General features: G+C 58.0%; 2 protein-coding genes across 3 annotated transcripts; both read right to left on the bottom strand.

Moving 5' to 3' along the window:
- Positions 1 to 1,785: 1,785 nt before the first annotated feature.
- LOC130603114 (alpha-2-macroglobulin-like protein 1) lies at positions 1,786 to 12,347 on the bottom strand. Its single transcript, XM_057416617.1, has 22 exons — positions 12,266 to 12,347; positions 11,639 to 11,828; positions 11,220 to 11,382; positions 11,058 to 11,110; positions 10,526 to 10,546; positions 9,621 to 9,774; positions 9,425 to 9,509; positions 9,218 to 9,332; positions 8,303 to 8,417; positions 7,092 to 7,201; positions 6,817 to 6,978; positions 5,980 to 6,207; positions 5,644 to 5,701; positions 5,419 to 5,564; positions 5,038 to 5,187; positions 4,413 to 4,494; positions 3,676 to 3,745; positions 3,463 to 3,633; positions 2,908 to 3,133; positions 2,711 to 2,837; positions 2,321 to 2,442; positions 1,786 to 1,874 (listed from the first exon to the last, which is right to left on the bottom strand). Exons 1-22 carry the CDS (start codon positions 12,337 to 12,339, stop codon positions 1,857 to 1,859), a joined length of 2,640 nt encoding a protein of 879 aa, XP_057272600.1. The 5' UTR covers positions 12,340 to 12,347; the 3' UTR covers positions 1,786 to 1,856.
- Positions 12,348 to 13,635: 1,288 nt separating this feature from the next.
- On the bottom strand, positions 13,636 to 20,604 carry LOC130603130 (1-acyl-sn-glycerol-3-phosphate acyltransferase alpha-like). Of its 2 annotated transcripts, XM_057416639.1 has the most exons (7): positions 20,529 to 20,604; positions 20,188 to 20,276; positions 15,552 to 15,685; positions 15,078 to 15,253; positions 14,885 to 14,980; positions 14,600 to 14,672; positions 13,636 to 14,433 (listed from the first exon to the last, which is right to left on the bottom strand). In XM_057416639.1, exons 1-7 carry the CDS (start codon positions 20,574 to 20,576, stop codon positions 14,186 to 14,188), a joined length of 864 nt encoding a protein of 287 aa, XP_057272622.1. In that variant the 5' UTR covers positions 20,577 to 20,604; the 3' UTR covers positions 13,636 to 14,185. The 2 variants fall into 2 exon arrangements, with proteins under 2 accessions (XP_057272622.1, XP_057272621.1); XM_057416638.1 differs by lacking the exons at positions 20,188 to 20,276; positions 20,529 to 20,604 and adding an exon at positions 18,340 to 18,898.
- Positions 20,605 to 22,793: the final 2,189 nt, after the last annotated feature.

The raw sequence follows: 22,793 nt of genomic DNA, 5'->3' as shown, positions 1-22,793 counted from the left end.
CCAGCCATGGGCAGGGACAGCCCACCGGCCTGGCCAGCAATCACAGGCATGGGATGAGCTCCCACCTCCCGCCAGCCACGGACGGACAGACACAGAGAGGGCTCACAGAGCTGCAGACACCCCAGGTGCTAGGTGCAGGATGAGGACAGGCAGGGTCCTCACGTCTCCACATACCAGAGGACGATGGGGATGGCCACAGCCTCCTCCTCCAGGTGCTGGAACGCTGTAGACCTGCATCTGCTCTGCAGCGAGATCTTTGCTCTCCATGCAGCGAGCAAACAAGGGCTGGCAGAGGGACCTGCAGGTGCAGCCAGGGCACTGTTTGCCCACAGCCTCCTGGGTTCAAGGCTCTGGTGGCCTTTGGAGATGGGAAGAAAGGTTCCCATAGGCTGTAGAGGTTGAAAACCAGGGGCAGGAGCTTCATACACACGGGTTTGCTGGGAAACCACAGCAGGAGGGAGAAGGAATGAATCCCCACACCAAAAGCAGGCAGCACATCCTGGGTACAGTGTGTGAGCTGCTGTCTCACAAGGGCTTGTTTCCAGGTACTTCAGATCTAGCCCAAAAGCAGCTGTTTGGGCTGGGTGCAGGGCTCAGGCTGTCTTTTTGCCCGGTTTCCTCCAACTGCATCAGCTCAGTTACGGGCACAGGTACAGAATGGTGCTGGGCTGGGAGCCGGACACCAGCCTGGGCACAGGCTCCTTATTTCCTAGTGGGAATTTAGGGAAGTTGAGGCGGCCCCATGACTGCCATACAGTGCTCTGGGCACAGCCCGCTTCCCTTTGGGGTATGGGGGGGCAGAGGCCGTGCTGCAGGAAGCCACGGATGGGGTGGACCTCTTTCCCATGGGCTGTCCCCATGGATACAGCCCTGCCCTTCAGGAGCAGCCCCACACAGTCTCAGTGTGTGGAGGATGCTGGTCCCTGCCAGGCCATGGAGACAAGGTGGGAGCACGGCCCTGAGCCCATTCTGCTGCTCCAGGGTGTGGGCATGGGTCAGTGCCCCGCAGGCATCCCGGGGATGGTTCCATGTGAAGAGGAGCTCAGGGCCATCAGCGCAGGAGGCAGTGGGGGCTGTGAGCACTGAGGCCGAAGGGAGATGGAATCGGGAGCAGGGGGAGCTCTGCCTCTGCTGTGGGGATGCTGAGGGGAAACAGCACATGGAGGATGCGTCATTGGGTGCCTGAAGCAGGAGCCAGTGTCCCCCAGCCCCTCCTGACCAGGCACCACTGACCCCACGCTGTGCTGCTGCTTCTCTGCCTTGTTGCCAGCGCAATGAATGCTCCCTCTGGTTTGGTCTCAGCTCTCTATTCAGCAAAGCAAAGTGAAGGTGCAGCCCCAGTGACACATCACGGAGGCGGAGGGGAGCGTTGTGCTCCCCGCACAAAGTGTGGTTTGGGGTTGGCTTTGAGCAGGGATGGTGGAAAGAGCCTGAAGCAAGGGAGCTTCCCTGCAGGGCCGACATTTCGCTGCTCATCTTCCTCTTCGCTTATTCCCAGTTCCGTTTTTCCTCATTGTTTCAGCCTGGCAGAGCAGGGACAGGGTCAGGGCAGCCCTGAGCATCCTCTCCGTGCCCAGCCATCAGGCTCGCACTGCTGTCCCAAGGTGTTTTGCCAGCCCTGGATCAGCTCAACTGCCCTGATCCCCTCTCCAAGGGATTGCCTAAGGGAAACCACAACTTCACGGTGGGCACCAGGGCTGGGTTTTGGAGTCCTCATCTTAACCACGCTGCTTCAGGCTCCTACTGGGTCTGGTGAAGGGGATGAAGGGATGGGAGAAAGCTGCCAGCCCTCGGCTGTCAGGTGGGATAGGATGGAGTCAGGAGCAGGGGGAGAGCCACACAGCTGCAGTTTTCCTTCACATCAGTCTTGGAGGCTTTAAACGCAGGAATACAGCAGGTATGAGACTGGTGTCAGTCAGCCTGCCCTTCTCTGTCCCAGAAAGGCCTTCCTACCTCCAACAAATACCCTACCTGGAACCCGACCAGCGGCCCATCGGCTCTGATGGCCCATGAGAGCTTAGGGCCACCTGGGCTGTCCTTGGAGCAGGCACATGCACGGTGTGATGAGAACATCACACACCCAGCAGCCTCAAATGTACCAGTCTCACCCCAACAGGGAAGGCAAGGCACCATCCCACTGATGGTGGGTGACGGTCCTACTAAGCATGGATGCACTTGGTGCACCCTGCAGCACCCACAAGCTCCATTCAGCCTGGCTGAGGGATGGGGAGATGCTCTGCTCCGCTCTGCTCCATGGGTGACTGCTTTGGGTGCAGCTCTGCTCCTGGCAAGAGGGTGGCACAAGCACCTCCGTGCTCACCTGCACCATAAGAAGCTTTGTCTCGGTGTCCATGTGCCCATGGGCTGGCACCACGGGCACCTCGGTGCCGCAGAGCTCCTCAGATTGCAGGGCCCTGGCGATGACGGTGATGTTCACCTCCCCTGTGAAGGGAGATGGGGACATGGCGGTGATACTGCCTTAGGGGCTGGCTGCAGCTCAGAGCCACCCTGGGGACATGGGGAAGGAGGAGCGTGCAATGGATGTAACGGGACCGGGAAATAGAGGGAAGAGATTGGAGAGTGGAGAAGGGAAAGGGAAAAGGGGAGAGGAAGCTTGGAGGGGGAGGAAAGGATCAGAAAAGCAGTGACAAAGAGGAGGGTTTCAAGCAGTGTCTGGGCTTTCCTACCCCATCTCCAGCCCTTTTCATACCCATGCTGGTGGCTCTCACATCCCACTGGAAGGTCCTTGTTTCATCTGCACACACACAACCACCGTTCACCTCATCCGAGCCAGCCAGCACCTCCAGCTCCACTGACTCCATCAGCACCACCTGGACCTGCCAGACCACAGCTCCCTCAGCCACCACCGGGCCCCCAACCCAGAGCCCCTTGCCTGGCCCCTCTCACCCTCAGGCAGTGATGCAGGAGGTTGAAGACAGTGGCCACGAGGGTGAAGGCTTCGTGCTGGACCACGGCGTAGGGCAGCGCCAGCTCCACGAAGAAGGGCTTGAAGGTTGTGATGGTGGTGGCAGGGGCCAGCCCCAAGCCCAGAGGGGATGTGCAGAGCATCCCCACTTCCCACTCAGTGGTGATATTGGGCACCGGCACCGTCACCTCCGCAGAGCCATGGTCCCTGCAGGGAGGTGGGAGATGGATAGGTTTTACACAGTGGGTCTGATGGGCAGAGCCAGCAGAACCCCCTTCCTCTGGGTCTTGGGGACCATTGGTGGCCATCATACACGTGGAGGTGGGCAGAGGCACCATCAGTGTCTTAGGGCACCCCCTGCCTATAGGACAGACTGCCCGATCTCTCCTAGGCTCAGTGCTGAGGTCCAAGGGAAGGGGCTGAACGTGTCTCAGTGTCACTCCTGATTATGTGGACACTGAACCGGAGGTCTGGGCACTGCACCCAGCGCTGAAGCTGGTGCAGTTACCTGAGGTCTGCTGGGGCTCCTTACTCACCCCACAGGCACCAGCTCCCACAGCCACGTTTCCAGGAAACCCATCTGCATCCCCGGGTCCTTCAGGACATCTGCCAGAGGATCAGCCTCCAGCTCTGGACCTGCAAACAGGCGTGACTTGAACGTGCTGCCAGGAAGGATGGGAAGAGGCAGGATGCCTCCGGCCATTATTCTGCAGCCAGCACTGAGGCTGTTACAGATCCTCCCCACTCACTCTGGGGGTACCGATGGCTGCTCGATGGGCAGCCCAGCTCTATGTTGGTGGCAGTCTTCAAACTTGCACCCTGAAACAGAGCACATGAGAGAGAACAGCAACCACGCCGGAGCCCACAGATCCCCACATGCCTTTTCCATCCCTCTCTGACTCCAGGAACCAAAGCCCCATGGCAGAACAGAGCTCCTGAAGATCAGGACCCCCTGCCACGTTGTAACGGGAGTGCAGGAGAGGAATATTTGTGCCAGGAGAAGCTGCTGCATCAGGGAGAGCTGGGGAGGATGCGGTGAATCTGCTCTGCCTGCTCCAATCCCAAACAGCCCCAACACCTGGGTTTGCTGCCAGTGGGAGACGCGCACCCCCCAGAAAGCAGGGGAATGCCGGGACAATCTTTTCTGTTCTCTCCAAGCACAGATTTGTGATGGGAAGAGCAGAGCTTTGCCCCTTCCCTATGGAATGCTGCAGGGCCTGAGCTGGCAGATGTGTGTGTCCTGAGCTGGTCTGTGAGCACACACACTGGCTGGGCAAAGGACTGGGTGTTCCCAGCACCCTAAGGAGGAAGAGGAGTGTGAGGAAGGGCTGGAGGGCTCATACCTCAAACAGGCTATAGGAGCCTGGCTGAGCGTCAGGCTGCAGGACCTGCCAGCTCCTCGGTCGGCGGCGGCAGGTCCTCCTCTTCCCTGGCACATCATAACAGTTAATGGATGGAAGGAAGAGAATTTGGCCTCCATACCCACACCTCAGCTCCTGAGATGAAGTAAATTCTTCAAGTTCAAAAGAATAGGTGGATCCAGAAGGTATTGGAAGTGAGTTATAGACCTAAACCAAACACATGAGCTTTGGGTGAGAAAGACAGGAAATGCTCCTGGCCCAGTTCCAACCCCTTTTGCCCCTGTCACTGCCCCATAGCTTCTGCACCTCCCTGGGTGTCATAGTGATGCCACCATCTCCAGCCCTTCCACTGGGACCTGTCACTTCCCCATCTCTCTTCTCCCCAAGGGCAGCGATGCTTCCCAAGGTCCCTCTTTGTCCTCCCCTAAAATCATAGAGTCATAGAAGCTTTGGGTTGGAAAGGACCAAAGATCATCCAGTTCCAGCCCCTGCCATGGGCAGGGATGCCTCACACTGGACCGTGTCTCCCAGGGCTCTGTCCAACCTGGCCATGAGCACTGCCAGCAGTGGTTCTCTGGACAACCTGTTCCAGTGCCTCAGCACCCTCACAGAGAAGAACTTCTTGCTGTATCTAAGCTGAACTTCCCCTGTTTCAGTTTGAACCCGTCACCCCTTGTCCTATCACTATAGCCCCCATGCCCCAGCAGCAAGCTCAGGACCAGCCTAGCACCGAGGTTACTCCAGCCTCACCACGTCGGGGTTGAGCTTGCCCTTGCTGCTGGAGGACTGTCCACGTTGATCCACGCCATAGATAGCACAGAGTGACCCCGGGGCAGCCTGCACCTTCATGTGGAGCTGGGAGCCCACCACAGCCCTCTGCTCCGAGAAGGACAGGTTCACCTGGAGAGAAGGGAAGCCTTTGGGTTAGGGGAGAGGGGAGCTGGTCCCAGGCAGCTGGGCACCATCGTGGAGGACTGAGCTCAAAGCCGGGGGATGCTCTGCAGCAGCAACAGGGACAGGAGAGGAAGGAAACCCCTCCCTGAAAGAAGAGCCTGGGCCCAGCCGGTTGCAGGGGGTGAGGAAGGGCTCAGTGCCCCCATCTCCCCTCCGAGCCCAGCAGCCTCTTCTCACCTCGCTGGGGAAGCACTTGGCCACCTTGAGCTCGGTGCTGTCGGCCACCACCTCGCTGCTGGGCAGCACCACGTAGCCCAGCACCTTGGCTGCGGGCACCAGCTCGAGGCCGATGGGCAGCTCCAGGGAGAAGGAGCCGCTGAGCCCTGGACAGTGCAAAGGGAGGGGAGTGAGGAGCAGGCACGGAGCAGAGCCCTGCACAGCCCCACGTGCCCCAGGACCCACCGGCATCTGCAGGCAGCTCCTTCCTGAGCACGGTGGCGATGGTCCCCTTGGCCAGGACCTGCAGAGGAGGAGGTGGGGATAACGGAACCTGTGCTGGGTGGGGAAGCGGCACCAGGAGATGAGGGGAGGCTGCGGAGGATGCTCAGGGACAGACTATTAGACCAACATGGGATGGAAATGGTGCCCCAGCACCTGACACCTCCAGAGTCCATCCCTGAGTCCAGGAGTATCTGCCCAGGGCTGGCTGGAAACGAACTCTGCTGGAGGGGAAGATCCTCCTCCCCTGAGCCCTGCCTCTCCTGCAGCTTCCCCTCTCTCCTCAGGTTGAAGGCTCACCAGTAAGACCACATCCAGGCTCTGCTGCTTGCTCCCCATGGCCTTCTCATCAAACACGTAATCCACGCTGAGCTGCAGGGGCTGGCCGCAGGGCAGCTCCTTTTTCACCCTGTGTATCTTCAGGAAACTTGTGGTACCCACAGAGACGGCATACGCGTGGCGAGGAGCACTTTTGTAGCTGCGATGCTCCAGGTTTTCATCCTCAGAGGCTGCAGTTTTGACCTCACCCTGAAGGGTGGAAATTGGGGCTGTCAATGGCAAAGATCAGCTCAGCAGCAGAGCTCAGTAGGGGCTGAAAGCCACCCTGTGACTGCCACCCTCTTCGCTGTGACATCCCTGCAGGAGCATGCAAAGAAACACAATCCAGGTGTGCTCGGCACCCAAAAGCGTGGAGCTGCGTGCCATCATGGGGCTTGTCCAAAGGACACTCGAAGGGGATGGCAAGAGGAGGCAGGGATCTATATGCTGATGAAGCATCCCAGAACTACCTGATCTTGTGCCCAAGTGGTGAAGGTGGAAAGGATCCTGAATTTGGCAGTGAAGAATGAGAACAGTAAGGCAGAGAGAAGGAATTAGAGGGAGAACATTACAGAATACACCAATAGTGGGAGTGGAGCCTTTTCCCAGCGCAGCAGGCAGGAAGGGTGCTGAGATCTGTAGGGTTTGACTGGCAGCAAGGCATGAAACAGGGTTAATACACACATGGAGCTCTTCACCGTGGGATGCTCTGGGTGCACAAAGACCAAATGTGGTCAAGGGGAGGCTGGAAGTTTTGGTGTAAAAAACTCTGTGATCTTTACCAAAATCCGGGTGTCTGAAGGGAAATGGGTCACTTACATGCATGGAGACCCTGTCCTTCCAACCAGAGGTGTCCAGCTCGAAGGAGGCTCTCCCCGACCCATCTGTGAGCAGGGTTTTAGTTTGGATTTCTTCAGCATTAACCACCACCAGGAGCTCCTTCTCTGTTAGGGCAGAGCCGTTAAGTCCCTTCAGCAGCATCTGCACGAGGAGGAAAGGGGAGATGCTGGGTGGGATAACAGGGTTGGAGGTCTGAGGGAGTGGGATTGGGTGCAGCAGGAACCCTGTAGGGCACAGGGACCACCCCCCATTACCGTCCCAGTGTAGGGGACCCCAGGCTTGTAGAATTCATCACTGCTTTCAAACACGATGATGATCTCTTCATCCACAATCATACAGCTCTTTCTGGCTGTGCGCTGCATCCCTGCGGAGAGGAGAAGCACTGAACACCATGCCCTTGTGATTCCCACCAGGAAAAATGGGTCAGAGAGTCTCAAGTGTGCAGCGTCACACGTTCTGCTGTCTCTGCAAGTGGCCATAGGAAACAAAGCTCTCCTCTTGCAGGCAGTGGCTAAGGGGCAAGTTTGCACAGTGCAGAGCCACACAGACTGGGCAACATGCAAAACCAGAGTCATAGAATCATGGAATGGTTTGAGTTGGAAAGGACCTCAAGATCATCCAGTTCCAACCCCCTGCCGTGGGCAGGGATGCCTCCCATTAAACCATGTCACCCAAGGCTCTGTCCAACCTGGCCTTGAGCACCGCCAGGGATGGAGCATTTACCACCCCTCTGAGCACCCTGTGCCAGCGCCTCAGCACCCTCACAGGGAAGAGCTTCTGCCTTAGATCTAACCTGAACGTCCCCTGTTTCAGTTTGAACCCATCACCCCTTGTCCTATGACTCCAGTCCCTGATGAAGTCCCTCTCAAGCATCCTTGTAGGTCCTCAGGTGAGACAGGATCTACAGCGTGAGCAGGACCACGCTCTGTGTGCTACCCAAATACCGAGCGTTACCCGAAAGTGCCCCTCTTCATGGCTGTAAGCAAAAGAAGAGGCCCCTCGCAGCTGCATTGTGCTGCCATTAAGCTTCTTACTTGACTCTAAGGATGTGTCTAACAAACCCTAACACACAACCAATGCGACAGTTTATAACTAGATTCAAAGCCGAAAAGACCTACTAAGACCAACAGTACCCTGGTAGCTTCCCAGGCATGACTCAAGCACACCAACTAGTCTTCAGGGAGGCAGAGGAAGGTGAGGTGCATGACGGAAGGGATATGTGAGGGAGAGGATGCTGGAAGGGGAAGAACCTCCTCATCAGCCTTCAGGACCTTGGGGACTGCTCCAGCAGTCAGGAATAGAAGGAAAAATGACACCAAAGCAAGCATGGGCACAGAGGGACTGGTGGTAATGGATGGGAAGGACAGGGACCCTGGGGACACCCGAGCAGAGCAGTTGTGCCACATCCTCCAGGTGCCACCACCCCAGGACGTCACCGCGGGGCTGTCAGCATCACTGTGCTCACCAGTGCCCTCCTCCAGCAGCGACACAAAAGCGTGGAGCTGATCCTCGTAGTCCAGGCTGGTCAGGTTGAAGGAAGTGGCTGGCACCTCAGTGGAGAAGCAGCCGTTCCTCCCGGTCTGAATGAGAGAGTCACCCGTGTTGGAATCACAGAGCCACAGCATGGGTTGGGTTGGAAGGGACCTCAAATCTCATGAAGTTCCAACCCCTGCCACGGGCAGGGACCCCTTCCACTGGAGCAGCTTGCTCCAAGCCCCTGTGTCCAACCTGGCCTTGAACACTGCCAGGGATGGGGCAGCCACAGCTTCTCTGGGCACCCTGTGGAGGCCACGAGGATGATCAGGGGCTGGAGCAGCTCCTGTATGAACACAGGCTGAGAAAGTTGGGGCTGTTCAGCCTGGAGAAGAGAAGGCTGCGTGGAGACCTCAGAGCGGCTTTCCAGTATGTGAAGGGGGCCTACAGGGATGCTGGGGAGGGACTCTTCATTAGGGACTGGAGTGATAGGACAAGGGGTAACGGGTTAAAACTTAAACAGGGGAAGTTCAGGTTAGATCTAAGGCAGTTCTTCCCTGTGAGGATGCTGAGGCACCGGCACAGGGTGCCCAGAGAAGCTGTGGCTGCCCCATCCCTGGCAGTGCTCAAGGCCAGGTTGGACACAGGGGCTTGGAGCAAGCTGCTCTAGTGGAAGGTGTCCCTGCCCATGACAAGGGATTGGAACTAGAAGATCTTAAGGTCCTTTCCAACCCAAACTGCTCTATGATTCTCTAACTCTGGCTTTGAAGCAGTTTCACATGAGAGCCGGATGACCTCGTGATGCTCAAATGATGCACCCAGCCATCATCAGCCCAAGCACCCCAGAATGGGGAAAAACTGCTAGGACCAGCACCCATGTGCCTTCTCCCTCTCCTGGTGCCTTCACCTGACCCCTAAGCTCAGCACAGGTCATCGCAGGTGAGTTCAGGACAGCACCAAAGCTGTAGAACTGGCACAGGCTGGCCTCAGCTCTGCCTCGGAAGGTTTTCCCTGATGGGTACCTGTTGGGAGGGAGCAGGAAGGGGAGCAGATGGGGAAGATGTGAAGGGAGCATCACCCCAGGAGCAGGCAGCTTTGCTGCTCTCCAACTCACAGCCCGCAGACGTCCAGTGGGATCTTCTCATCCTTTTCCGTCACAAAGCGGGGCAGCCGGATCAGCACTTCAAAGTTGGGCTGTCCTGGGGGGGGAGAACGGGATTGTTCCCATTTCTTCCTTCCTCAGTTTCTTGCCATTCCATGAGATGGCTCCCAAAGAGCCTGCGTGGAGCCCAGCCTGCATCCGCACGCACCGGAGTCCTTCACAGTGAATTGGTGAGAGCTGCCCTCCATGCTGATGGTGTAGGTGCCCAGGGCCGACTCTGCACCCAGCGAGAAGGACAGGTCCACGATGCCCTGCTGCAGGCTCACCTCTCGCCACTCTGCCACAGGGTTCTCGTTGGGATCCTGCACATGGGGACGTGTGGCATCAGCTCATGGAGACAAAGACAGGGCAGGTGGGGTGAGAACCTCAAGGACTCGGGTCACTCTGGGTATCCTCGAAAGAAGCAGGGGTTTTGCCCTGACATCACGCTCAGAGCATCCCTGGGGACATCACCTCTCCAAAAGGAAAATTCCCCACCCTGGGTGCTGTATTATCTGAGCTCCAGCCTGGTTACAGCAGCTGGAGTTGGCAGGGGGGTGCTCCAGCCTGAACTGGTTGCTCAGGGGATTCTCCAGTTGGGGTCAAAGTCCCTGTAGCAATAGCCATTGCCACCTTCTTTTGTGTAACCTCCCAGAGGACACCCTGTCTCGAAGGCAGGCAGAATCCTGACTCTTAGTGGGCTGGGAATCATAGAATTACACACCATGGTTTGTGTTGGAAGGGACCTTAAAGCCCATCCAGCTCCAACCCCTGCCACGGACAGGGACCCCTTCCACTGGAGCAGCTTGCTCCAAGCCCCTGTGTCCAACCTGGCCTTGAGCACTGCCAGGGATGGGGCAGCCACAGCTTCTCTGGGCACCCTGTGCCAGCGCCTCAGCACCCTCACAGGAAAGAGCTTCTGCCTTAGATCTACCCAAGCCCTTATGCCTGCTCTCTGTAACTTCTCTCAACACCAGCAGCAAGGATGCTCCTTGTCCCCAGTATCACACACATGCTGGGGGCCCATTGCTCCTCCCAAGGGAGCCGACAGGCTGCCACAGGATGGCAACTCACCCACACGACCACCAAGAGAATCTGCAAAGAGAGAAAGAAGTATTTACCATGGTCAAAGTGCAGAGTTGAGCTCGTGCCTAAACTGGGGGCTGAGCCCCAATCCTGGTTTCCTGCAGCCCCTTCAGGCACTGGAGCTGCTGTGAGGTCTCCCCTTCAGGAGCCTTCTCTTGTCCAGGCTGCCCCAGCCCAGCTCTCTCAGCCTGGCTCCAGAGCAGAGCTGCTCCAGCCCTTACAGGATCCCCATGGCCTCCTCTGGCCTCATCCAGCAGCTCCACATCCCTCTTGTGCAGTTGCCCCAGGGCTGGACCAGGACTGCAGGGGGGGATCTCCCCAGAGCGCAGCAGAGGGGGAGAATCCCCTCTGACCATACCCCACATCCCTCCAGAGTTTTGGGGATTCCATCCCTGCATCCACCTCCTCCATACTCATGGAGACACTGAAGATTTTGCCACTGCTGCCAAGACCGATGGTCTCAGGCACATGGGGACACTACTGCCTCCAACCCCCGCCTCATGCCCCAAGCCCATCTCACCTCTCTGTTGATGGCAATGAGGTTTTGATCCAAACAGACAATTCGGATCTTCACTGGAGAGAGCAAAGGCAGGAGCAGGAGTGAGCGCTACAGCCTGGGACCCAAACCTGGGGATCCCATCCCAAGAACCTGGGAGCTCTTCCAGCTCCTCCTGCCCCTCACCAGTTTGTCCGGGCTCGTAGACATCCTTGTCTGTCTGCACCAAGGCCGTCGGGTCCAGAGCTTTCACCACGACTTTCCTCTGCTCGGAGACCTGCAGGGAGCCTCCCTGAATGGAGATGTGCAGATCCGCAACCTGGTACATCCAGGCAGAAGCAGTAGAAATCTGCCCACAGGGAAACACCAGGAATGGTTTCAAAGCCTTTATTTTGGATGCCAATGCGACACCAAACCTCACCATCACCACCCTGCTGACCCCTGAAGGCACCAGGGACCTGCTATGCATGGGAAGATGATGCTCCCAAGGTCCCCATACATGCTCCATGTCCCTCCACTCTTCAGTTCACTCTTGGCCATCCAAATGGACCCCAGTCCCCTCCCCGTTCCCCCAGCCCGGCTATGGCAGAGGGGCTGCGACTCACGTTGGGGAAGCGGGGCCAGTTCAGCTCGAGGATCTCATTGCCCTGCTCCTCCAGGGTGATGTTGGGGACTCTGAGCTGGCTTGCCAGGTGCAGGGTCACCCGCACGGGCTCATCCAGGTCCATGAGGTGGATGTGCACTTTGCCCGGGTATGGGTAGTAGAGTATGGAAGGGAAGAGCACCAGGTAGTGCCTGGAGAGGGGACACCTTGGCAGGGGAGGAGGCCACCAAATCCCAGTGCTCCCCTCTTCTCCAGACTCTCAAGGCAAAGGATGCTGGGGGTTCTCTAGCCCTGGATGCTCTCTGTAGGGCTACGCCACCCAGCCTTGCACCCATGCACCCATGGAGGCTGGCCAGAGCACAGACCAGAGCAGAGCCCACCCTGGGGGAGAGCTGTGGGGCTGATCCACAGGAGGAGGAAGGCTCTGCTCCTCCTCCAGCTTGGGTGAGAGGTGGCATCTGCACCAGCGCATCCCAGAGACACCAACCCCAGGGACAAAGTCGTGTTATGGGGACAACCACCACCCTGAACCACCCCAACCAGCCTCCACAGCCATGGCAAGCGCTGTCACACCACCGAGACCACCCGTCATCCACAGGCATGGACAGGCAGACACAAGAGGGCTTACGGCTTTGCAGATGCTCCAGCTGTGAGGTACAGGGTGCAAAGCAGCAGGCAGGGCAGGGCGGCTGCAGATCCCATCCTTGGAAGACCAATAGAACAAGGTGGTCCCAGAGGCATCGTGCTGGGTTTTATAGCTCTCCTCAAGCTTTCATCTCCCTGCTGGCAGCAAACAAAAGCCAAGCGAGGTCTGTGTCTGGGACCCAGCCATCCAACCAGGACAATGTTTAACCACCAGACCCGAGCTTTGATGGGTTCAAGGTTCTGGGCAGCCAAACGCCACCCATAGTGGTGAGAGTGCTGAGTCAGCTCGGAGCTGATGGTCTGACTGCACACAGGGAGCACAGGGAATAGCGGGTCCTTCTGGGAAGTGAGGTCTTCACATGTACGCTGCCCCTGACCGTGTCCATGGGACAGTTCTTGATCCAGCGAGTTGCTGCTCATGGGAAGCCTCTATTGTGCTGCTCGTGTTGTCTGTCTGGGTGGATGATTGCCATGGCTTTGCAGAGGTTCCTCCATAATGAGCCAGGCACTCCGAGAGCAGGAATGGTGCCAACCTGTGCCCTTGTTTGCTCAGGGTTTGCACATCTTGTTTGAAGATGGGAGGTGAAGGCTGCCCTCCCTGCAACCAGCACTGGAGACAGCCTCGTGCTGCCTTTCCCCCTGCCCTACTGTCACCATAGGGTGGCTGCGACACCCTGTTGGGAAGGAGACAGCCGATGCCTAGAGCCATCCCTGGCTGCAGGGAACAGGCCAGGGCAGGTGGCAGATGATGGATGGGTCTGGTTGTGCCATGGTCTGGAGGCCATGGGGAGGTCCCTCCTGTTCATCCAGTTCCAACCCCTGCCATGGGCAGGGACCCCTTCCACTAGAGCAGCTTGCTCCAAGCCCCTGTGTCCAACCTGGCCTTGAACACTGCCAGGGATGGGGCAGCCACAGCTTCTCTGGGCACCCTGTGCCAGCGCCTCAGCACCCTCACAGGGAAGAGCTTCTGCCTAAGAGCTCATCTCAGTCTTCCCTCTGGCAGGTTCAAGCCATTCCCCTTGGCCTGTCCCTACATCCCTTGTCCCAAGCCCCTCTCCAGGTTTCCTGCAGCCCCTTCAGGCACTGGAGCTGCTCTCAGGTCTCCCCTTCAGGAACCTTCTCTTCTCCAGGCTGCCCCAGCTCAGCTCTCTCAGCCTGGCTCCAGAGCAGAGCTGCTCCAGCCCTCAGAGAAGCTGTGGTGTCCATAGAGATGCTCCATGTGCAGTGATGCAGACACCCCACATGGCCATAAGGAGATGGATCCCCCTCCCCACACTCCCCTCAGCACTCGAGGCGCAGGCAGGATGCAGTGCACACACAGCACCAAGTATGGACTGTTTAATCTCACACCCTTGTCTCATAGTTCAGCATCGTGACAAGGTCCCCTGGACCTGCTGCTCCTCCCCAGGCCACGCACTGTGCTCTGGACCCCTCCTCAGAGCTTGCTGCCTCGGAGCAGCATCTCCAGTTTGCAGTAGCCTCTGGAAGAAGGAACCCAGCGAGCCCATGGGTGAACCCCACTGAGAGTCACACCATCAGGGGTGGAAAACAGTGCAGTGAAGCCCCAGCCCTGCCTGGCACATCTCTGTCCCCTTCCCAGTGTGCATGCAGGAGCAATCCAGGCAGACAGGGCTTGTTACCCAGGACCAGACACAGCACCAAGCTGGAGGGAGGCAGGCAGTGCCCTAGGGAGGGGATGCACAGTCATAGCGAGTGGGTTTAGGGGCACCTTGCACTGGTTTTGGGGTGCTGCCCTGTCCCCGTGCTGCAGTGCTCTGCTTCCCTTTGCTCCAGGCTGCTGGGGCAGTGGCAGGTCTGGTGGACACATCCACAGGGGACAAGGGGACAGCAGGCTCTGGCTGTGCCACCTCCCTCGTGGCCCCGAGGGGGTTGATCCATGTGCCTAATTGCTGGTCCCAGTTGTGTTCTCCTCGCACTGGGGGCTGCCCGTCCCCCTGCCAGCCCCAGCCCCGGCCCCAGCGCAGTGTGGGCACTGAGGATGCTCAGCACTCTGGTCCCCACAGCAGCTCGCAGACATCTCAGCAAAAGCATCAGCCATGGCCTGGCGGACAGTCTCGGTCAGTCTGGGGACATCCGTGGAGCTCAGGCCCTGGGTTTCCACCTTGGGGAGGATTTGGATGGTGCACGTCCCTGGATAGAGAAGGGGAAGACCAGGGGTGCTGTTAGATGAACCTGCTGGGAAGCAGGTCTCCCCACCAGCCTCAACGCTCCACAGAGGCCTCCAAGCTGCACATCCCTCATCCCTACAACAGCCCTGACCACCTTCCAGCAATGGGGCTTCTTGTCCATCACTCACCAGAGGTGAATTTCTTTTCCTTGGAGCTGAAGAAGTCCCAGTACGGGGAGAACACGATGGGGAAAATGGGAACCTGTAGGACACGGAGTATGAGGGGTGTCCATCACACAGACCCCCTCCAGCTCCTGACGTGGCCCAGGCTTCAGCAGGTCCCTGTGCCCTCACAGGGTGCCTGTCCCTGGGGACTGCAGAACCCAGAAGAGCCTCACGTCCCCCATCCCGCTGCCCCAGGGTGCACATTCCCCTGCTCCATCAAGGGCAAGCAGAGGGGAAGGTTGGCCTCACCTGAGCCTGCACAGCCAAGTGGAAAGCCCCACGCTTGAAGGGCAGCATGGATTTGTCCTGGTTCCTGGTGCCTTCAGGGAAAATCCACACTCGGAGCTGCACAGGACAGGGGCAGATGTGAGCATGGACCCAACCCAGTCACCCTGGAAACCCGCTTGCCCCATTGGTGCTTGCTCCCCCCTTGCTCCCTCACCTTTTCACGCCGCATGGTCCTGGCTGTCTGGGAGATGACATTGATGGCATCTTCCCTCTTACAGCGGTCGATGAAGATGATGCCACTGAGCCAGCAGGCCCACCCCACCGTGCCCATGTATAGGAGCTCCTTCTTGGCCACGGGCACACAGCCGTCAGGGATGACCTCCACCATGCCTGGAGGATGGATGGGAGAGGAAAGGATCTGTCCATGCCCAATGGCTCCCAGCACCAACCAGCCTTGTGGCTGCAGTGACCTGGTATCATCCTCCATTGGCCCAACCCTCTTCTGTAGCACACCCATAGCCCTGAGCTCCTGTCCCACCACCTCTTCTGGTTTATGCCTACCACACTGCTCTGTACAAACCCTGGTCCTGGCCTCTCTGGGACCCCAGAGGGTGAGCCTGGTCCACACCTGCAGCACCCCAAAAGCTGCCTATACAAGTGCTGAGCCTCCAGTCTCCCTTGCACGTACCCATGAGGTCAAGGGCAGCTTGGTGGTTGGAAACGATCACGTAGGGCTCCTCGGTGTTCAGGTGCTCCAAGCCCCACACCTGCATCTTGATGCCATACAAGTGTTTGAGGGGCAGGATCGCAGCACGCAGGAGCCTAGGGCAGAGGAACACACTGGGAGCAGATCACACAGAGTGGAGCTGTGATGCTTTCCCACCCAGGGAGCAAAGCCCAAGATGGGCCAGGCTAGATGTGGTCTGAATGAGCATAGACTGTGTCAGTCTGTACTCAGTCTTTGCTTTTCTAAGCACATTTATAGCCTGCGTAGCTCAGAGCTAACCTTGTAACATGGTTTAGTGAGGTGTCCCTGCCCACGGCAGGGGGTTGGAACTGGATGATCTTAAGGTCCTTTCCAACCCGAACTATTCTATGATTCTATAACCACCCCCAAGGAGAGACCAGCTGCTGTCTGTAGTAGAAAGTCTGCATTGGAGCTGCTGATAAGGAAGAGCAGCCAACACAAGGGAGAAGAACAGACTTCCTGATGCCCAGGGATGATAGGAAAGCAAAAGGGAAGGGAAGGGAAGGGAAGGGAAGGGAAGGGAAGGGAAGGGAAGGGAAGGGAAGGGAAGGGAAGGGAAGGGAAGGGAAGGGAAGGGAAGGGAAGGGAAGGGAAGGGAAGGGAAGGGAAGGGAAGGGAAGGGATGCCTGCAGCCAAGGTGCAAACCATCACATCCCAGTGAGGACCACAGTCTTTGCCCAGGTAAGCTTCACCCTGAGGCTCACCCAGTGTACAGCTGGAAACCCAGACACCAGCACTGCAGACACATAGAGCCAGAGGAGCTGGATAGCAACCAAGGGGGGCTGAGCTGTAGCTGGATGAGGTCTGGATAGGACAAGAGGAAACGGCCTCAAGCTGCACCAGGGCAGGTTTAGATGGAGCTGAGGAACAATTCCTGCCCCAGAGGGTGCTCAGGCATTGGAACAGGCTGCCCAGGGCAGGGCTGCAGTCACCGGCCCTGCGAGTGTTCGCACCCCGTGGAGACGAGGCCTCAGCGCCATGGGGCAGTGGTGGCCTTGGCAGTGCTGGAGAAAGACTGGACTTAATGATCTTCAAGGTGTTTTCCAGCCTGGTTGATTCCATGGCTGTATGAAGGTGGATATGCAGAGGAACAGTCTAGATGGTTTTACAGGGATATGGATGTCTCCGTGGACTGTCCCAGCAGAGCAGCCAAAGGGCAGCACCGTGGGCACCAAGCTTTGTGCTGCAGGTGGAGGGGGAAGAAAGCAGGGAAGGGGAAACCAACTCTGCTTCATTCTGCAGAGGAAATCATAGAGAACAGCTTCACTGGACCTGCAGCGTCAGGAAGAGATGGACCTCCCATCTGTGCAGATGGAAGGAGGAACAAGGAAGAGCAGTGTCCCCATCCAGAGAGGGTTGGACCGGATGGCAGAGCTGATGAAGGGTGACACTCACACATATGAGGGTAACAAAAGGAACGGAAGGAGGATGAAGCAACAGGGATTGCGGCACCCACAGTGGAGATAAAGAGCTGGCACGCTTTTGGCATCGAAATGGGGCACTCTCCAACTCATGGCACGAAGAGCATTCATGCCAAGAGCGACACAGCTGGCAGTGACTGCTCCCGGAGAACCCACAGGAGCAGGAACTCAGCACCAGGGAGGGATGAGAAGAAGATTAGGAGGGGAGAGTAGAGGTAGGCACATAGGAAGAAGGAGACATGATGTTTAGAGGGTCCATTGTATCAGCAGAACACCTATCCCTTGGGAGATGCAGGCTCAGAGACCTGTGTCTGCAGAGAAGCAAAACACTTCTGGCAATGCCCCAAAGCCAGGAGTAATGACAGGAACGTGCTCCAAGCCGGAGGCCTTGGCATTTGGAGCCTGAGGAGGAGATGAAGCTGGGTGTGATGCTCCCATGGAGGATGGCTGTAAGGTGTTGGTGGGACAAGATAAGGCAGCGTGAGTCACACTGAGTCACCCAGGGATTTCCAGTGAGCCGGAAGCGTTTGCGCCAGAGCTCGGAGCACCTCTGGATGCAACAGCGTGTGCACAGCATTCCTGCATCAAACTTCTGTTGAGGGTCCAGAATCCATTGGCACCAGCACACAATGGCTTGAGCCCAGCGATGCCACAAGCTTGGGCATCTTTCACCCTGACATAATGGCATCCCTCCTGGTACCCTTATCATGCCCAGGAATCCAGTGTCAAGATTGCAACACCCTTGAAAGCAATCGGACCTTCCCCTCGTGTTGCACAGCGATGTTATCTGGGCTGCCACCACCCTGGAGCAGAGCTGGGACAGGACTGTGCCATGCCCCACAGCTGATGGCACCCAGACATCCCCAAATCTCTCTGCCAAAGCACAGTTCCTGGGGTTCCTGCTGGCAGGGAGATGGTGATGGGGGTGCATTTCCATCCTGCTAATGATGGTACCTCCAACCTTGGACAACCCGCCCCCCCCTGTAATCCACTCAACTGATGACCCCAGTGTAGTGATGCCCAAGAACAGTCTCTTTTATGCTATGTCATCCTCCAGGTACCATTAATCCTGACCCAGCTGGCCACCTCCATCATGGTTTATCCCTCCCTTGGGATGGCCAGCAACAATTCACCACACCAGAAGATGCAGATGCACACTTCATTGCCACCTGGAGCACAGCCCTTGATGTGGCCCCAGGACTCAATCAGGATGGCTGTGGCAGGAGACAGCATGTGTCCACAAACCCACCCGAGCTCCTCCACCCAGCCACCTCTACAACAGACACACATCCCCGTGCCATACTCACTTCATGTTCTCCACAGAGCGTCCCCGAAGAGCTGCAAAGGGGGACAGGAGGGTGGCCATGGCAGTGATCCAGCAGTTGAAGAAGGCCACCTTGCAGAAGTAGTGGAAGGTGGCATTGTACCGGTAGAGCAGCAGGGCTGCCAAGGGCAGGAGGAGCAGCAGCCCATGGAGCAGGACCACCTCCATCACGCTGCCCCAGCAGGAGGATGCTGAGGAGCTCAGCCCAGGAGCAGGGCGAATGGCACAGGGGATGCCGAGGAGCATGAATGGTGGATGAATCAGATCTATCAGCAGAGCAGCATGTGGGCGTTTGGGGCTGGTCCAGGGCAAGGTGCTGCGTGTATCTCACCCTGAGCAGAGGCTTGAGGATGGACTGGCTTAGATGAGAGGCAGGCAACCCCACCAAGGGTGGAGAGTGGTGGTGAGTCAATGCCGGGGACCCTGGGTCACCTGAGGAGTCACTGCTGGGAAATGCCTTCCTGGGCTGTTAAAAGGCATTGCAGAGGTGCTGGAGCAGGTCCAGAGAAAGGCAATGGAGCTGGTGCAGGGCCTGGAGCAGAAGAGTGATGGGGAAGGGATGAGGGACCTGGGGGGTTCAGGCTGGAGAAGAGAAGGCTCAGGGGGGACCTGATCGCTGCCTACAAGTGCCTGACAGGAGGATGGAGCCAGGAGGGGCTGGGCTCTGCTCCCAAGGAACAAGGGATGGGACAAGAGGAACCGGCCTCAAGCTGCACCAGGGCAGGTTTAGATGGAGCTGAGGAACAATTCCTGCCCCAGAGGGTGCTCAGGCATTGGAACAGGCTGCCCAGGGCAGGGCTGCAGGCACCGGCCCTGCAAGTGTTCACACAGCGTGGAGACGAGGCCTCAGTGCCATGGGGCAGTGGTGGCCTGGGCAGTGCTGGGAATGGTTGGACTGGGTGAGCTTAAAGGGCTTTTCCAACCAAGCTGATTTTCATGATGCTATGACTTGATGCAATCAGATCTGTTGCCCACAAACATGCCCATGCTTTGGGCAGCTCTCCCAGCCACAGGGAACCCATCCCTGGTAAAGGAGGATCGCAGCTCATAGGGACAGCAGGAGCTGGTTCTGGTCCATGCCCATCACCCCAAGGCTTGTCACAGATCCCTGTTGGCATCATGGCTAATCCCCAATCATTGGATTATTGTTAGACATCCTCCTGCTGCTCCCTGCCCGGCTCTGCAGCAGGCACGTGGTGCCAGCACTCTCCATCTCTCTGCTCCCCCCAGGCTGGGCTGCAGGTCTAAGGTCTAAGCAATGCCACAGGGGTCTAAGCAATGCCACAGGGGTCTAAGCAATGCCACAGGGGTCTAAGCAATGCCACAGGGGTCTGAGCCCTGTCACCCCCTGCTCCTAAACTGGGCTGAAGGAGACGCTAGAGGCTGCCCCAGTTGGCAGCCAAGGGCTGCATTGCGTTACGTGTTTACAGAGGTGTAATAAGCCTGAGCAGGCTGTAATCAGCCTCTCCTCTGCTCTGCTGCTCTCGCGCTGGGCATGCAGGATCCAGGCCAATGCTGGGTTGAGCTGCAGAAGCTCTGGGTCTTGCTTTTGTGATCACAGAGCTAACTCTGGCCTGCTCTCAGCCATCAGCAGCATCTCCCAGCCAGGCTCTTCCATGTCCCAGCCCTGCCAGGATGTGCTTATGCTGTTGCCCCAACCCATCAGTTTGCCTCTGAGCAGGAACCTGTGAGCAGAGTGCTCCATTCATGCATCCCCATCACAACCCCACCTTGGCTCTGGGGCAAACAGTGCCATTATACCTCACTGGAGAGAAGCATCACATCCCCTGGGTCAAACCCAGCAGCCCTGCCCTCATCTGACACAACCTACCTCCAGCAAAACCACTGTGCATCACTCCTGCTCCATTCCACCCCGTGCTTGTGGCTGCCTTTCCCATCCTCAGCCTCTCCCTGCCCCTGCTGATGAGGGTACAAGAAGGTGCCTTTGTGCTCCTGGCTGTGTGATGCTTCCCCTGCTGAGGGGTGCCCCAGCTCATCCAGTGTGACCCAGAGAGGGTTCCAGGGTTACTTCCACCACGGCTGTTGCAATTCCCATTGCTTCATCCTCCCATTCCTCTCATTATTCTCATATTCAAGCCAAGATTGGGCCATATCTTCAGCCTACCCTTCCTGTCCACCCCATTCCCAGGTGACTCCTCTCCTCCTCCATACCTCTCTGTCCATACAGATGTGGAAACCTCTGTGCACCTCCTTTCCCATCAAACCCAGCTTTGCTTTTGGACGGCCTCCTTCCCTTCTGCTCCTGCCCAGGCAGTCTCAGCCTGCAGATGCACTTTCATGCTGCAGCCCAACACTGCCCTGTGCGCTCCATGTTTGGGAGCTTCTCCTCCAGCTTCAGCATGAGCCAGGCTGGGTTTGCTGCAGGGGGATCTGCATATGCCAGAGCACAGCTTAGCCCTGGACTCAGGGAGGATGAACCCTGCTTTCCATTGGGACACCAGGAGAGAGACAGGAAAGCCCTGACACGGGATGGGAGCAGAAGGAAGGGATTTAAGCTTAGGCACCAGCTTTCTGCATGTTCGGAATCCCATGTGAAGCCCTGAAGTCTCCTCCTAGGAGCTCTCCTGTTAAGGCAAAGCCTTCTGGCAACTGGCCTGTAATCCCACTGGGGTCAGAGCTCCCGTCACCCCTAAATCAGGTTGGGGAAACGGCAGAGACAGCTTCCAGCACCCCAACTGCATCTGTCCCCTTCTTCCTGGTGAGCAGCAGAGACACTGAACCCCGGGGACCTCCGGGGTCACCCCTTTTCAGGCTGCAGCCCCTACGCGGAGTACTTATGGGTCCCGGTGTAAGATCCTGGGGCCGTGCAGCCCGGGGAGAAGCCGCTCTCGAGAGCCACAGCCGGGATCAAACGGGAAGGGATGGGAGGGAAGGGAGGGAAGGAAGGGAAGGAAGGGAAGGAAGGGAGAGGAGAGAGGCGCCCCCGGGGACGGCGGCTGCTGGGATGAGCGGGCGGGCGATAGGACCTGGGGCTGCCCCGGCTGGCTGTGAAATTAGGGGGCGGGGCGAGGGTGGTGACGTTGCAGCTATAAAAGGAGGGGAGGGAGGAGATGTCTATAAAAGGAAGGGGAGGGCCCAGAGGGGCGGGGCGATGTCCACATAAGGAGTGGGCGAGGGGCGGGGCGATGTCCATACAAGGGGCTCTGCTCCTGGGGCCGCGGCGCGATCGCTCGGGCCGCTCCCTCGGTCCCTTCCCGAGCGCTTTGGGGTCCCAGCGGCTCCGCAGAGCCGGACCGGCCCCGGTCGGTGCCGCGGTACTGGAACGAGCCCCGTGTTCCCGGCCGTGGCTGCCGGGGTGGCGCCGAGCCCCGCGGGGCTGGACACCGGCGCCGGGGCCCTCCGGGAGCGTGGGGCTCCGCTCGAACCCTGCGAGCAGCGCCCGAGGTCTGAGCGTGGGCTGGAACTGGGCTCGGAGCTGAGCCTTGGAGACTGGAAACCGGCTCCTGGGGCTGTTTCGGGTTCAGAAGCAGAGACCGAGTCCTGCGGTTTCAGGGCTCGAAACTGGGGGTCCCTAAAGCCAGATTTGTGGCTCATAAATGGAGACCAACCCCCCTGTGCTGGAGTCTGGAACTCGGCTCATGGGGTCAGTTTGGGCTGCTCAAAATCCAGGTTCAGAGCTGAGAAACAAAGTCCCATGTGTGAAAGTCCTGACAGGAGGTGACCTCCTGGGCTGATGTTGGGGCTCAGAAGCACAGACCAAGTCCTGCCTTTGGCTGCTCAGCACCAGGAGCCAAGTCCTGCACTTTGGGGTCTCAAAACCACGCTCCCTTGGCCAGTTCTGGGACTCACAGAGACCAAGTCCTCAGTCTGTCGGGTTTGACACTAGACTCACTGGCCGGCTTTAGGGCTAACACAAAACACTCTGTTTGGGGGCTCAAAACAAGGCTCCTATGGCCACATTTAGGTCTCAGAAATAGAGATGAACTGCTGTGATTTATGAGCCGGGTTTTGGGCTGAGAAACAGTGACTGATTGCTGTTTATGGAGTGTGAATCCGGGGTCACTCAGCCAGTTTTAGGGCTCACAAAATCCCCAACACTAAGTGCTGTGTTTGGAGCACTCCAAACCAGGCTCATTTGGCCAGATTTGGGGCTCATAAATGGCAACAAGGTCCTGCATTTTGGGGCACAAAATGAGACTAAATGCTGTGTTTTTAGGGGGCTGAGAAATGAGCTCGTGGGGCTGCTGTTAGGGCTGAGAAACAGAGACTAAATGCTACGTTTTGGAGCCTGGGATCAAAGGGCTCAAAAACTGAGACCAAGCGCTGCATTTCGGGTGCTTGGCACCAGGCTCCCTCAGCCAGTTTGGGGGCTCCCAAGAAAAGCCCCATGCTGCATTTGGGGGGGCTTGGAACAGAGACCAGGCGCCCTGTGTGTGTGCTGGGAGCCAGGCTCATGCAAGAGCTGCACTTCAGTGC

This window comes from Pezoporus wallicus, unplaced genomic scaffold, assembly GCF_028554395.1.
Source record: "Pezoporus wallicus isolate ANWC-B61680 ecotype Strahan unplaced genomic scaffold, APGP_CSIRO_Pwel_v1 scaffold_7850, whole genome shotgun sequence".
Lineage (NCBI taxonomy): Eukaryota > Metazoa > Chordata > Aves > Psittaciformes > Psittacidae > Pezoporus > Pezoporus wallicus.
Note: the sequence above shows the minus strand (reverse complement) of the source record. Positions and strands in the feature narration are given on the sequence as shown.

Excerpts from the sequence above, each read along its gene's own strand:
- LOC130603114 (XM_057416617.1), bottom strand. The coding sequence starts at position 12,339 with ATGGGATCTGCAGCCGCCCTGCCCTGCCTGCTGCTTTGCACCCTGTAC. Across the intron at positions 6,979-7,091 it reads GGGTCCCCTACACTGGGACG|ATGCTGCTGAAGGGACTTAA; the intron begins GTAATGGGGGGT and ends CTCCTCGTGCAG. Across the intron at positions 2,443-2,710 it reads TGTGAGAGCCACCAGCATGG|GGGAGGTGAACATCACCGTC; the intron begins GTATGAAAAGGG and ends CTCCCTTCACAG.
- LOC130603130 (XM_057416638.1), bottom strand. The coding sequence starts at position 18,602 with ATGCTCCTCGGCATCCCCTGTGCCATTCGCCCTGCTCCTGGGCTGAGC. Across the intron at positions 15,686-18,339 it reads CGCTCTGTGGAGAACATGAA|GCTCCTGCGTGCTGCGATCC; the intron begins GTGAGTATGGCA and ends CCTCTGCCCTAG. Across the intron at positions 15,254-15,551 it reads AGCTGCCCTTGACCTCATGG|GCATGGTGGAGGTCATCCCT; the intron begins GTACGTGCAAGG and ends TCCATCCTCCAG.